Here is a 16018-nt window from a genome sequence, read left to right as displayed (position 1 = left end):
GCTCTACCACTGAGCTACATCCCCTGACATTGATGCAGTTTTCCTGTTGTGTAGATATATATGCATGTCAAGATGTAAAGGTGTTAAAGGACAACGTTGCAATTCATGCACCAAATTGATTAGAAATATGCATGTGGTTGAAGCCTTTTGCTTAAAGCCCAACATTGCTTGGATGCAAAGCATTCACTCTACCACTGAGCTACATCCCCTGATGTTGAAATCTTTTTCCTGTTTTCCCTTTTCTCCTTTCAAGATGTTAAGGCGCTAAATGATTCTTGCACCAATTTGGTTAAAACTATGTATGTGTTTGAAGCCTTTTACTTAAAGTCCAACATTGCTTGGAGATGCTGGGGATTGAACCCAGGACCTCATACATGCAAAGCATGCGATCTACCACTGAGCTACATCCCCTGTCGCTAAAACTGTTTTCCTGTTTTGTAGAGACATGTGCCCCCGGACCCCCCTAGAGGAGATACATCCAGTAAACTTTAAAAAAATAACAGTGCCAAATAATGTATATTTTTTGTACAAGAATACTAATACAAAAGCTCCTTTTATGCCAGTAAAACTGTCAACAGAAAATTAAATGTCATTGGTCAAATATAGATTTGGGCTAAGCCCCGAATGTTTACAATGTCTGGCTCCGCCCCTGAAGCTGACTAGATTGGACGCGCTGCTTCTTTTACTGTCTATGGCTGCTACGTGCAACCGTCATGCAGCTTATTGAAAGACGTGTTTTCTTGCCATTATTTTGCAATACGCTGTCTTTTTTATGTCATCACTGAAAAGCAGTAGCACTTGAAACACTGCTAACATTTATATTTTATTCTCTGATAATTTTGGGGTGGCAAAGTTTTTTATTGTGGCAGTTGCCACCCCGGTAGATCCGCCCCTTTACGCAGCGCGCCCCGTGTAGTCAGCTTCATTAACAAATGTCTCTTATGAACCGGTTCTTTGAGAGTCAAAAACACAGCGCAGTCAAGTTCACTTACGAATTGTTTTCCATTTGTTCGTGAATCGGAAAATTACTGCTTCTCGGCTGATTCAGAAGTCCTCGAATTTTTGTGAGCTGATTCACCGACCGCCCGCTCCACTTTCATCATGGTTTTGCCATCCGACGAAACGGTAACATGAAATCAATAAGAAGATCCCGATCACAGAAACTAGTTAGATAAGAATCTAAATGTATTTTAGCTTTTCTCGATCGCTATAACACCTTATAAGTGATTCAGTTGGCCCAGTTTCCCAAACCATTCGCTCAGTTCTCAAAACAAAGACACATTTCTCAAAACGTTTAACAATGACAACATTAGGTAGCAAAACTGATGACACTAGTCAAAATCTGAGAGAGAGCTGAATGAATAATTTACAGGGGCTTTAAACTTACACTGTACCAGTACTTTAGATGAAGGAAATTTCACTATGTACAGTAAACTGTAGCACGCTGTACACCCTCACACTTGTGATTGTCAACTTTCTCTGTAGCCATTTGTTATACTGTATTTTGCAGAACTGAGAAAGACCAATACACTGCTATAGTTCCTTATATACTGTAATAAAATTTGGCCAAATGTGCAGAGGATGCTGAATTTAGTATTTCTGTAATTGACAGTATACTGTATTGTGGTGCATACATACTGCCAGATCACTTTACAATAGTAAAATGAAAAAAAGAAAGAAAAAAGTAATTGCTGTATTTTACTGTATCTGTAAATTTATTTTTGTATAGTGTAGTAGACATTGAGCTGCAAAATAATTCCTGAATCCCAGTTAGCGGTATTTTGTTACAGTGTTACATGAATTGATCTCACTAGTGTTCACTGGGCAGTGCAGTAGTGTGTATTTGTTAAGTTTTGTGTGTCGTCTGAGGCCAAAGTTTGATTTTGTCAGACAAGAATAAGTTTTTGACTAAAACATTTTATTTTGACCTGGAAGTTTGAGGTTTGTACAAGTTGGTGCATAGTTTTGAGATTGTGTTTATAGTTGTGAGAAAATGTTGAATTGATTCATTTCAACTAGATTAAAAAGTTTGAAAGACAAACTTATGCTGGCTTGTCATAAAGCCAACTTAAAGTCTTGTTTAAAAAACATAAATAGAAAATTTGTTCAGTTAGGCCAGAATATAGATGTTCTGGGTGATTGTTAAAGTGTTACTAGGTGGTTGCTAGGAGATTCTGGGTGGTTGCTAGGCTCTTGCTGCAATTGCTGGGGTATTGCTAGAGTATGTGGTTGATAGGGTGTTCTGGGTGAACACACACAGACATTCCCATCTCTGTTAATAACAGAAACTCAAAAATTGTTTGCAAAAATAAAGTTTTTGTTGTTCTTTAACTTGCACTAAAACATGTGATTTATGCCATCGAAGTAACCTGTGTAATATTAATAAAACTGCTCATCTCCTTTAGTGATACAAGGTCAGACTCATTTTAAATCTGTTGAAGTTTTTCATATAGTGCCTTTACTTGGTGCCATGATGGATATTGAAATCTTGTTATTTATTTTGGTAATGCAATGTTTGTGAACACAATTGTGTATGTCAGGCCATAAATCTCCAAAAACTATGCATGGGCGCTTGCTTTGGTGTTGCCACCCCTAATAGACCTCATGCCACCCCTTTGCCACCCTATAAATAATTTTCTAGATCCACCCCTGGTTCCATCATTAATGAATAACTACACAGAAACAAAGAGGAAACTCAATATTAATAGTAACTACTATTACTAAAAAAGAAACTCTGATTAACTAAGTAAGTAATAGTGCTTAGTCAAATGTGGTAGTTCACTAATGAATAACTACTATTTTTTTCATACCTCCCAGATGACTACTAAGAACTACAGGCTCATAATTAATGTGAATAATGCATAATGTATTATTATTTCTATAGTAAAGATTATGGTAACCCATTAGTTATGACTTAAGTATTACCAAATATTTCAGAAGGAATTACTAATTATTTGGATCATATTCTAAAGTGAAAAATATGATAATTCTCTAGTAAACATGATAATTCTCTCTTTTGAGGTTTTTGTAAAGTATTGAATAGTACTCAAGTCTCACTACATCCTTCAGACGGAATAACTAATTATTTGGAACAGTATTCGTGAAGATCATTATAACTCCCTAGTAATGACGGAAATCATTGTAAGCTTTTGAGGTTTTTGTGAGGTTTTTGGATAGTAATTCCTTCCGATGAATTTGGTAATACTTGAGTCTTTAAATTGATCAAAAATGACAGTAAAGATTTTTATATGGTAAAATTTACAATTTCTTATTCAAAAAAATGCTGCTCTTTTAAAAGTTCTATTCAAAAAGAATCCTAAAAATATGTATCACAGTTTACACAAAAAAATGGAGCATCACAATGGTTTTCAACATTTAATTATAAGAAACACCAATAAGAACATAAGAAATATTTCTTTAGCAGCAAGTAAACATATTATAATAATTTCTGAAGGATCATGTGACACTAAAGACTGGAGTAATGGCTGCTGAAAATCCAGTTTTAACATTACAGGAATAAGATACATTGCAAAATATATTAAAACAGAAAATATTTATTTTAAGTTGTAATGCTGTTTCATAATATTACACTTTTTACACTATTTTTTGATCAAATAATCAAATAATCGAATACCTCAGTGAGCAAAAGGGACTTCTTTCAAAAACATTTTTAAAAATCTTACCAACCCCAAACTTTTGAACCGAAGTGTATGCTTTCTTCATTTTTTACCTGGCTGTGAATAAATGAAATTATTTGAAACATGACTTCTAATTTATTACTGCTACTTCCAACAAGTGCCGTTATTCTGCATATGCATTAATGGTAATATTAGGGCAAATGCAAATTAGGTTAAACTAATGGCCTGCAGTGGCCCTACACTTGTATATGCCCAGTGTATCCACCCTTTCCCAACATACCCACATTTTGTCCAGTGGGCTGCAGGTGGGCATTGGGACCCCAGTGGGTTAGCATTAGTGTGGACATACTGTGGGCCCACAACAGGCTCCATTGGAGATGTCTTCTACTTGAACACACTCAACCCACACTTTGGGCTGTTCCGCTGTATTGCAGACAATACAAAGGTGTGTGTGTGTGTGTGTGTGTGTGTGTGTGTGTGTGTGTGTGTGTGTGTATAGTTGGTAGTTCACAATCAGGCCAATTAACATGCTCTTCGTTTTATCGTCACAAATAATATTTGACTCGACTAAAAGAACTAGGAGCTAGGAATATATATATATATATATATATATATATATATATATATATATATATATATATATATATATATATATATATATATATTGCTTGAAAAAGCTTTCATAGAGGTAAAGCATGCTGAGATGCTAGCTAGGGGTGTAGGACCCCCTTGAATGAGGGGGCCCATATTTCTGAGAAATAGTATAGTATAGTATAAATACTAACATGGCTGTATGAAAACCAAGCCAATAAAATATAAAAATGTTGGAAAATAGCAATAGTTTAATTTTCTGTAAAAAGTAAATTTTTACTTTCTTATGTGGAATACTGATTACAATTTAAGTTGTTTAAAATTGTAATAAGAAGCTACCACATTGCAGTTTAAAATCTATCTATATCCAACAATGGCATATTCCGAAATAAATGTTTAATAATGGAACATTATATAAATATCAAAATATATAAAGAGTAAAGTTTCAGATTATTGTGGATAACTATCTGTAGTCCTCCAGTATCCCATGATACCACCTGCTCAGTGCTCAGCGCGGTGACCTACCAAGTGGCTTCTGTAAAGGAGGTGGCTCGTTGTTGCGTACGCACGCTAGTGTGTGAGTTTGCGCGTTAGCTGAGTGCTGCTGCGTGGATGATGGCTGCGTCGAAGCCAGTAGAGCCTCAGTCCGCGAGTGGGCTCCCCCGCTGGCAGCTGGCACTCCTAGTAGGGACACCGATCGTCCTTGGCGTCGGAGCTGTTTACCTGTGGAACCGAAGTCGCAGCAAAGAAAAGCAAGGGAAAAAGAATGGAGAAAGGAAAACTCCTGAAGGAAGCGCTAGCCCTATCCAGGGCCAGCACGGAGCGACTAACCCAGAGCTGGAGAACATGGTAATGTACCCAATTATAAAGCATAACTGTTCCTTTTTTATTAATAGACCACATTCATATATTTGGACCTGTCATTTAGCCCATAAATATTTTCTTGACACCCTAACATTACTGCAGTCTCAGTCAAGGACACTGCTTGACAAACTAGCCCGTGTTAGCAAAAGTGCATTAACGTTAGCCAGTTAGCTTCCAAACGTGCGCTCCTAAACCACATATGTGATCAAAATCTGCGCAGTCAGCTAGGAGTGTCAAATGTTCTTGGTTTGATAATCCTAATTCAGAATATAGTTTGATCCTAACGTTACGCGGTTTTATATAAAATGCTGGTGGTGTGTGCTGTATTCGAGGGCGGGGAGATAGAATGAAGCAAATCCACATGTGTCAGCTTCCTTGTTAGCTATATTAGTCTTTTATCAGTTACTTGTATTGCATGCTTGTACTTTGGTAACAGCGTCTCCTCTAGATTAACAACATTTAAAGCTAAAAATGTTGTCGAACATGGACCTGTGTATGCTTAGATTATAAGGTATGGTATACGTTCCTGTTACACAGTCTGGGTCGAGCTCTGGGGTCATCTCTGTTCATATGGTTCCGTCATGAAAAAAAAACAAAACATAATGGTGTTTAATTTGTGAGTGAACTGTTTGACTTGATTCTTTTTGGTCAAACTAGTGGCATATCAGTGTGATTAAACATTCTTATCCAGTAATCTCGAATGACTGGAAAGGTCATGGAACACATACCAAAAAGTGTGGGAGCCCAGGGTTGCCTCTAATGACACATGCATGAATTACAAACAGTAATTTATGCATTTAGCAATACAGAATATGATTGGACCAGTGGATATTGCTCAAGTTACAGCTATATGGAACATATATGATAAACATATGGAACATATATGCCCTTCCATTCAAAATATGAAATGTGCTCTGATTGGTTAGCTGGCCCAGTGTATTGTGATTGGCGAACCACTAAGAACGTGTTCCGGAAATTTCACGCCCATTACCATAACCAGAGTTGCATCTGCTAAGGTGTAAACATTAACGATGGTGTCAATTTTGCCATACCAGTTCGAGCCCAATTCAGACCCTGAGAATGTTTGCGAACAAGAGGATCATGCAGAGCCTTTGCAAGCATGAATTTGTTTCTGTAGCTTCCAGCCATCATCACCACCAATACAGCTAAATGTACTTGGTGTCATAATAAAATGTTGAAGTTCAGAGGTCTATCATACTCTTAGAATAATAGATGCTGGGATCTTTCAGTATATGCCAGTTGTACAGCCAATATTAGGGGTTCCTATTTAATAATTAATTTTTCAGTCTCAAATTGTGAAAGAGTGGGTGGAAGGGAGCATGAAGAATCATTTTCACACATGAATCAGCACCTCAAGGTCTGAGTTAAATTCATTGAAAGTCTTTGGGATGTGCTGTAGTTAATTTTACAGAGTGCTCCACTCTTGTATTGCCAATATCGGCACCGAGATCTTGACCAAAAATTGATACACCTGTTGATGGAAAAAATGTTGTGATGTTATTCAGTGTATCTTCTCTTCCAACCATTCTTTCATAGTTTGAGCCTGGTTAGTCTTGGCTTTGTCAGCCTGGAATATGGCCATGATTTGTCTTCCTACATGATTAAGAAATTACACCCTCCATCAATTAAAGTTAAAAGAACCGTTCCCAAACCTATAACATGCTAAAAACATAATAATAACAGCAATAAGTATCCTGTCATTGACTCTTAAGTGTTTGCCTATTTAAATCCAAACAGTGACTTTTTTTATATAATTAAATTGCAGACTTTGTGAAAACTGCACTAAGCAATATCACATTTTCTATTCAGTGCTGGTATATCATGAAGCCCTGGACTAAACTGTTTGTGTGTGTGTGTGTCATTCATTAATATGTAAATTGAGCTGCAGCCAAGTAACTGCGTGACCCACCTTTTTCCACTCTGTGACCCACAAATGGGTCATGACCCACAGTTTAAAAACCCCTGTTCTAAATGACAGTGTTACACGTTTGTGTTGGAATTTATTATGTATGTCAATTGAAAAGTGCTCTAGTGAATTTCTTTTCTGGAATTAATGAAAAAGCTTTGTATAATAATAATTCTGTCTGCCCATCCAGAGTCCCCTTGACAGAGCACAGTCTGCCAAGAATAAGGGCAACAAATACTTCAAGGCTGGCAAATATGAGCAGGCCATCCAGTGCTACACAGAAGCCATCAGCCTATGTCCCAAAGAACAGAAAGGAGATCTATCCACCTTCTACCAGAATAGAGCTGCAGCCTACGAGCAACAGGTTTGTCTGAGTCCGATGATAATTTGTAGCATCACTAAGTGTTATAAGTCTGAACGATTACTTTTTATTTGTTTTTGTGTTTTAGATGAAATGGACAGAAGTGATACAGGATTGTTCTCAGGCAGTCGAGCTGAATCCTTGCTATGTAAAAGCCCTTTTTAGGCGTGCCAAAGCACTGGAAAAACTGGATAACAAGAAGGAATGCCTAGAAGGTTAACTTTATTTCTGGTTTGATATTTGAATTGTGTTTCTGTTATTTGAATTTTACTAGAATTTTTGCTTTGGGTGGAAGATTTTAATTTTAAAGTAATATATTTGATGTGTTTCAACCTTTTTACATTTTTGGGTTGTTTTTAAGCACCTCTAACCTGTTTCTAAACAACCTGCTGTCACAATCCCTGATATTAGCCACTAAATCAAGTTGTCATTAATTACCATTAATTGTTTTAAATAAAAAATAACTTTCTTTTAACATTGACAACATCCTATTCTCTGATATAATGTGTTTCAGTCGCAAATATGTTTCTGCTTTTTATAGATGTGACAGCAGTATGTATTCTGGAGGTTTTTCAGAACCAGCAGAGTATGCTACTGGCAGACAAGGTGCTGAAACAGCTTGGAAAAGAGAAGGCCAAAGAGAAATACAAGGTGGGAATGTGACAGAAAGGATCTCAGATTTGCATCACATAGTTATATCATCTATCTTCTTTTTTGCTCTGTCATGTTTGCTCTTCTCAGAACCGGGAGCCCCTTATGCCATCTCCTCAGTTCATCAAGTCCTATTTCAGCTCCTTTACTGATGACATCATCTCACAGCCCCTACAGAAAGGTGAAAAGAAGGATGAGGATAAAGACAAAGAGGGTGAGGCCTCAGAGGTCACAGGAAGGTGAGAGCTGAGGGTATTTTGCCCATACACACTGAGATTTGTACACTCTGTATGTTTTTGTTGGTATTGGTTTCCTTTTGCTTTTATATTCTAAATGTTTAGTGTCTTATTTTTACATTATTATAATGTAGTCGCAACCAAGTTTATATATATATATACATACATACAGACACACACAAACCCGATTCCAAAAATGTTGGGACACTGTACAAATTGTGAATAAAAAAGGAATGCAATAATTTACAAATCTCATAAACTTATATTTTATTCACAATAGAATGTAGATAACATATCAAATGTTGAAAGTGAGACTCATTTTGGATTTCATGACCGCTACACATTGCAAAAAAGTTGGGACAGGTAGCAATAAGAGGCCAGAAAAGTTAAATGTACATATAAAGAACAGCTGGAGGACCAATTTGCAACTTATTAGGTCAATTGGCAACATGATTGGGTATAAAAAGAACCTCTCAGAGTGGCAGTGTCTCTCTGAAGTCAAGATGGGCAGAGGATCACCAATTCCCCCAATGCTGCGGCGAAAAATAGTGGAGCAATATCAGAAAGGAGTTTCTGAGAGAAAAATTGCAAAGAGTTTGAAGTTATCATCATCTACAGTGCGTAATATCATCCAAAGATTCAGAGAATCTGGAACAATCTCTCTGCGTAAGGGCCAAGGCCGGAAAACCATAATGGATGCCCGTGATCTTCGGGCCCTTAGACGGCACTGCATCACATACACAAATGCTACTGTAATGGAAATCACAACATGGGCTCAGGAATACTTCCAGAAAACATTGTCGGTGATCCAGATCCAGATCTAAACATGATCCAGAAGCCCAGGCGTTTTCTCTGGGCCAAGGCTCATTTAAAATGGACTGTGGCAAAGTGGAAAACTGTTCTGTGGTCAGACGAATCAAAATTTGTAGTTCTTTTTGGAAAACTGGGATGCCATGTCATCCAGACTAAAGAGGACAAGGACAACCCAAGTTGTTATCAGCGCTCAGTTCAGAAGCCTGCATCTCTGATGGTATGGGGTTGCATGAGTGCGTGTGGCATGGGCAGCTTGCACATCTGGAAAGGCACCATCAATGCTGAAAGGTATATCCAAGTTGTAGAACAACATACACTCCCATCCAGATGTCGTCTCTTTCAGGGAAGACCTTGCAGTTTCCAACATGACAATGCCAGACCACATACTGCATCAATTACAACATCATGGCTGCGTAGAAGAAGGATCCGGGTATTGAAATGGCCAGACTGCAGTCCATATCTTTCACCCATAGAAAACATTTGGCGCATCATAAAGAGGAAGATGCGACACAGAAGACCTAAGGCAGTTGAGCAACTAGAAGCCTGTATTAGACAAGAATGGGACAACATTCCTATTCCTAAACTTGAGCAACTTGTCTCCTCAGTCCCCAGACGTTTGCAGACTGTTATAAAAAGAAGGGATGCCACACAGTGGTAAACATGGCCTTGTCCCAACTTTTTTGAGATATGTTGATGCCATGAAACTTAAAATCAACTTATTTTTCCCTTAAAATGATACATTTTCTCAGTTTAAACATTTGATATGTCATCTATGTTGTATTCTGAATAAAATATTGAAATTTAAAACTTCCACATCATTGCATTCTGTTTTTATTCACAATTTGTACAGTATCCCAACTTTTTTGGAATCAGGTTGTGTGTGTATATATAATATATAATATATATATATATAAATATGGGGTGATGTGGCAGTTTTCCAACACAGTGAGACTAATGAATGTAAGACAGCTTCTTTATTATTACTCCAATTAAAAAAGTAATAATTTTTATGTGGCAGACTTGTCACAAACTTAAAGAACAAAAATTTTGCAGTGTCCAGTAACCTTCAAAGGGCATAATTACAAATATATACAATTGTTATATAAAAAGAAATTTACAAATTACTAAGACTATAGAATATACTATAGAGATACAAATTAAATAAACTTGTTTTTTCAGATACAGCAGGTTTATTTACCATGTATACATTTAACATCTTGTCATTTTATTAACTTTAATAGGCTACTGTCCCTTTAAGACCGAATTCATGGATGTAATATCTGACACACATCCTGTTTTCACCCACCTGTTTACATCCACTATAGCCATAACCAACTGTATTTACGAGAGACACTTCACACAATGGACATTTTGACAACTATGTGTGCATTTGACCATTCAGGCGCAAGGAGAACTGATCGCGCACTGTCTGAGAGAACTGGGATCGCGTGCAAGAAAGACAGATCCCGCCTATCCCGCCTTCACTAATCGATAACGAATTGTGATTGAAAGCATGCAGTTTGCAAAGTGTGGATTGTCATTATTTTTATGTATTACATTTTTATGTATTTCCACACCCCTGAGGCTGACATTGTTTCTGCTGCTGCCACTGGTGTCTCTGAGCACAGAAAATTGTCGGTTACGTCACGTGAGGTATCGGTCTTTGGTATCGTGGGTATATTTACGAGTACGAGTACAAGTACATGTACATGAGCACTGGCATATTAAGAAATGTCTGCAAGTTGCTTTCAGTAAAATCCGCTCAAACATGAGTTTTAGTCTGGGACTAGACTTAAGCCTTGTCTGTGAAACTGGGGGTGCAATTATTAAATTAGTTAATTGACCACTACTGTTTCCTCAGCTCAGGCTACCTAAAGGCTAAGCAGTACATGGAGGAGGAGAACTATGATAAGATCATCAGTGAGTGCACGAAGGAAATTGAGTCTGGAGGCAGGTACACAGCTGAAGCTCTTCTGCTGAGAGCCACCTTCTACCTGTTGATTGGCAATGCTACAGCTGCACAGCCTGACCTTGACCGTGTCATTAACATGGACAATGCCAGTGTCAAGGTAACAGATTATGATTGATTGTTCAAGAGCAGGGATGTGATTTATTTATTTATTTTTATTTTTTTTTCCCGGATTTATATGGCTTTATGTATTTTCCTGCCCTGAAAAGTATCTTGCATAAATTGAAATGGCCTTAAACAATTACTAGCTTGTGGTGCCATCTGCGGGACACTATTGGCATGTTAGCCAGGGTTCAAAAACACAGGGTTGTTAACAAAGTCAGGTTTTTCTTCTTTTTTTTGTTTTTAGCTGATCACATGCCTGCAAGTGTTCAGATACCTTCTCTTACTGCCATTTTTATCAGTTACCAAATTACACATTAAATGTATATGTTAAGTTGTATGTCTTATTGATCCTATAGTGTTAATGCATCTTTCTGATGTGTTTTAGTTGCGTGCTAATGCGTTAATTAAACGTGGAAGCATGTACATGCAGCAGCAGCAACCCCAGCTCTCCACGCAGGACTTCAACATGGCTGCAGAGATTGATCCCCGTAATGCAGACGTCTACCACCACAGGGGACAGGTATGACAACTTCACATTCATGTTGGAATTTTCACCTAAAGATACACTTAAAAGCAAGCCCTTATGGTGAATTTTCCTGGTATTAATATTTGAGGATTCCATTTTCAGTCAAGCCATTTTCCAGCTGTAATCTTCATTTACAGTTTTTGGAGTCATTGTGTGACTGCATGTCTCAGTGGGTGGGTGTTAATAGCAACTTGTGTCCCTGCTGAGTTTATGACCCCGCCAAGTTAAAGACCTGCAGTGTCACTCATTTCAGCTAGCAGAAGTTTCAGCAAAAACAATTCCCTGCCAAAATATGTGCAGTTTGTTTCTGTTTGTAATATTCCTGAGGTGGCCTTCACCAATTTACCTTGATTTTTGTGCAACATAGCAACTAAATGGAATTTCAGTCAAGCCCATTCACTTAAGTACTTGTGTACAATTTGCTTTGTTGTTCAACATTCCCTAACAACTGTGTTAGGCACAACAATTAGCAACAACATTAGCAATATTCCCCAACAATCAGCAGCAACAAACATTATGTATTAATAACCTATTGGGCATATTTTCATTTCTCAGTTGAAGATTCTGCTGGATCAGGTGGAGGAGGCTGTGGGAGATTTTGATGAGTGTATAAAACTTAGACCAGATTCTGCACTTGCCCAGGCCCAGAAGTGCTTTGCATTGGTAAGTACCACAAGAGAGTACTGTTTACACATTAAATCCTCTGCACTGGCACTGTTTGTGAAGGCATTTGAATTACATTTATGGATGTTGTGTACTGCTAACCTAATAGGACACATTCTCAATTTTACTTATTGTAAAAGCGGTATACACTTTATTGCCTTTTTTTTTGTCTCGTAGTACAGACAGGCATACACTGGAAACAACCCATCCCAGGTACAGAAAGCCATGGATGGCTTTGAGGATGTCATTAGGAAGTTTCCAAAGTGTGCTGAGGGCTATGCTCTGTATGCACAGGTACTTTACACCTTTATGGCATAAAACCATAAAATTGCACTTTATCAGAGTTTACTTCATATCTATAACTTTAAGATATGAATCTTTTCTTTTTTTTTCTCAAATTTTTTTTTGTTTGTTTTTTTTTTTTTTGTTATAGGCACTAACTGACCAGCAACAGTTTGGTAAGGCTGATGAAATGTATGATAAATGTATTGAACTAGAGCCTGACAACGCCACAACATATGTCCACAAAGGGTTAGTTCTATCCTTTCTTTGTATTTAAAGAATCCTATGTTAATCTAAGTTCAACAAAGAAAATACTCATCAGTTGTGTTTCTGTGTGCAGTCTGTTGCAACTTCAATGGAAGCAAGATCTGGAAATGGGGCTTGAACTCATAAGCAAAGCCATTGAAATTGATAACAAATGTGACTTTGCTTACGAAACTATGGGAACCATTGAAGTCCAAAGGTTTGTGATGAACAAAATGCTACATTGTGTTCCTTAAATTACCTTTTTCTATACTTTTTGTGTTGTATTCCTAATTTGTAAGTCATTGATTATTTGAAATCATTGAAGCCATTGAAAAGTTTGTTGAAAGGTTGATGTGGCTATTACAGCCTTATTTTATTACAGAGCTCATCACAAAGATTTTTTTCTACTGGCCTGATTGGGCCACTGGTTCAGTAACAAAAAAAAAAAAAAAAAATTATAATTATTTTTTTTTTTAACCCATGCAACATTGTAATAAATAAGGTTATGACACCAAATTTTTTGGATACCTGAGGAATTTCACAATTTTCGATTCCACTTTCAGTGCACAACAAAAACGACTAGCCTAACTAATATAAATGTTCACACAACCCCTTAGACTTAGTTTTTCCATTTTAGTGTTCTACTTTTCCATTGTTTTTCTATGTAAACATACTAGACGGACATGGATGACCGTTGCTCTTGCGTCTTTTGCAGCATCTCGCGCATGACACAGCATTCTAAAAATGTGGAGCTCAAATTAAAATCAGTTCGAATTAAGTTCTCTTTTGCGTCGTTTTGCACTTGAATGGTTTAAGCATCAGAATATTTAAATTGGCAAGACAAATGCAAATGATAAACTTTTATGACAATGCAGATAGGGCCAGTGACATTACATTGGCTTGAGAGTCTTTCACACTGTCACAGGCAGTTCTTATAATTGAGCCCTGTATTATCTTTGGACAGAATATATGAAATTGTGTTTTAAAAACATTTAATTTTTTTCCACAGAGGCAATCTGGACAAGGCTATAGACATGTTCAACAAGGCCATCAACTTGGCCAAGTCAGAGATGGAGATGGCCCATCTCTACTCCCTCTGTGATGCTGCTTATGCCCAGACGGAGGTGGCCAAGAAGTATGGGCTCAAGCCTCCCACGCTATAACTCTTGCTTCTTTTCTCCACTCTCTACTGCCGGGCCAGAGTACACATCTCATAACCTAAGTTTGATATTTTTTTTCTTAATTTTTTTTACTTCATCATAAAGATGATGATTATCAATGAAAAGGAAGCCCGAACATGTTCTGCTACATGTTTACACCAATTTTGAGGACTGGAAGGTGGCAGAGAAAATGGTGGAGAAGCAGCAAAAGGAAACAAGAAAATGCAAAAAGAAAAAAGAAAAAAAAAAAAGAAAGAAAAGACTGATAGCTGCTGTATTAGATATAAAATCATCAGTGGCATAGTTCAAATCCTCCCTCATTGAGTATGGCTTAGACTATCTTATGACTTACAAACGGCACTCATTTGTTCATGTTCAGCCTCCCCTGCCAATTGGTTTGACAGATGTCTTCAATCGGTAATTATTTCTTTTTCTTTTTTTCTCTCCAAAACACCAGATTCACTACGTTAAATCAGTGTTTACCATCAGCAGGACTGCATTATGTATTCATGGTTTGATGCTGTAATGTGCGTAAGCTTTGTCCTTTCACTGTCACATCTTAGCAACCTAATTTGCATTTTTTGTTGTATGGGAAATGCAGGATTAAAGTTTTAGTTGATGTTTTTTTGTGTTATAAATCTGTATGTTCTTGTTGTGTGATGACACTGTAAGAATGGGATTATATCGAGGAAAGGTTTGACATTTGGCCATACAGTTCTTCATTTTTGTGTGCATTTTTATCTTAAATTTTGGATTTTTTTTAATCTATATAAATATTTTGTGCAGGAATGAGAATTTTTCTTTAAATATAAATGTCAATACACAAAGTTACATCCTCCAGATATTCAACTGACACAAAAATAAGAGACAAATTGCACATTATTTAATGTTGTATAAGATGATATAACTAAAGTAATTTAAAACCTTCTTAGCCCTGTATAAGAATTTTGCTGTGAAGTCACCTTGCCCATCTTATAAAACTGAGGCACTAAAATGTTAAATGTTAAAAACATAGCTGTGAGAAACATAATGTTGCATATTTGTGCAAAAACATAAATGAACCTAGAAACATTAAGAATCGCCAAAATTACATTCCTCTCATTTTGTGTTTAAAACTGCACATATCTGATTTTATTTGTTTAATTCCTCTGTGAAATAAAAATGTAATTGAGGGGTATATTTGAAGAATGGCTCCCTTCTTGAAAAATATCAATGCAGGAAAATAAAACAAACACCTTGCATTTAGCATCTATATATGAAACATTCATAGATTGGTAGTTTTTTTTTTTTTTTTTAATAAAAGACAGTAAATTATTTTTCCTTGAGCATTGCAACTATGATTTCTTCACTATCTGCATTCATTCAGAAATTAGAGAAGTTAATTTCTATATTTTATACTATTTACCTGCTTTAAGTTGATTTCAGTATCAAAGCAACAAAATGGCATTGCTGTCTTTCAAATATGGATTGCTTAAGATATTTTCCCTTATTGAAGCTTTATTTTAAAACCACTGTTGACTGAATGTGTAACAGTATAGGGCTTCGTCTGCCCAGTTTACAGGAAAAAAAAAAGGATGTGATCAATTGCCTATGCATGTACAAATTAAGCATTGCCTAATGTAGATGTTTACATGTTTGCTTATTTTCTTTTTTCCAATCAATTAATAATGGATTTACAGACCAATATTGATGGAACAAGTCATTCCAGTCATTCTGCTGCATGTTTGAAGATCATAATAAATGATTGTTTTAAAATAAATTACAATGAAAGCTAATTGGCACAACCTAAAGGTTTAAAATGAATTTGTTGTTCTGAATCTGTTGAAAGTAGCTGTGCAAAAAAAAAGAAAAGAAAAGAAAAGAAACAGAAAAATGTGATGTCGCTAAAGTTTACTTGTGTAATATTAATGTATGATACCCTAAAATAAACAAGTTGTCCACAGTTATTCATAAAGCCAGCTTGCCTTCGTGTTTCGATGCAGATTT

The 16018-nt window shown here is 36.6% G+C and overlaps 1 protein-coding gene across 1 annotated transcript; it reads left to right on the top strand.

Annotated features, from left to right (window-relative positions):
* The first annotated feature begins 4771 nt into the window (after positions 1-4771).
* tomm70a (translocase of outer mitochondrial membrane 70 homolog A (S. cerevisiae)) lies at positions 4772-16002 on the top strand. Its single transcript, XM_067374075.1, has 12 exons — positions 4772-5078; positions 7211-7384; positions 7470-7596; positions 7923-8032; positions 8123-8271; positions 10943-11150; positions 11541-11675; positions 12237-12344; positions 12522-12638; positions 12778-12875; positions 12967-13089; positions 13882-16002. Exons 1-12 carry the CDS (start codon positions 4842-4844, stop codon positions 14033-14035), a joined length of 1740 nt encoding a protein of 579 aa, XP_067230176.1. The 5' UTR covers positions 4772-4841; the 3' UTR covers positions 14036-16002.
* The last annotated feature ends 16 nt before the right edge of the window (positions 16003-16018 follow it).

This window comes from Chanodichthys erythropterus, chromosome 21, assembly GCF_024489055.1.
Source record: "Chanodichthys erythropterus isolate Z2021 chromosome 21, ASM2448905v1, whole genome shotgun sequence".
Taxonomy (NCBI): Eukaryota; Metazoa; Chordata; class Actinopteri; order Cypriniformes; family Xenocyprididae; genus Chanodichthys; species Chanodichthys erythropterus.
Note: the sequence above shows the minus strand (reverse complement) of the source record. Positions and strands in the feature narration are given on the sequence as shown.

Bases quoted from the DNA above. Each gene is read 5' to 3' on its own strand.
- tomm70a (XM_067374075.1), top strand. From the start codon at position 4,842: ATGATGGCTGCGTCGAAGCCAGTAGAGCCTCAGTCCGCGAGTGGGCTC. The intron at 5,079-7,210 runs GTAATGTACCCA...CTGCCCATCCAG, and splicing joins ACCCAGAGCTGGAGAACATG to AGTCCCCTTGACAGAGCACA. The intron at 11,676-12,236 runs GTATGACAACTT...TTCATTTCTCAG, and splicing joins TCTACCACCACAGGGGACAG to TTGAAGATTCTGCTGGATCA.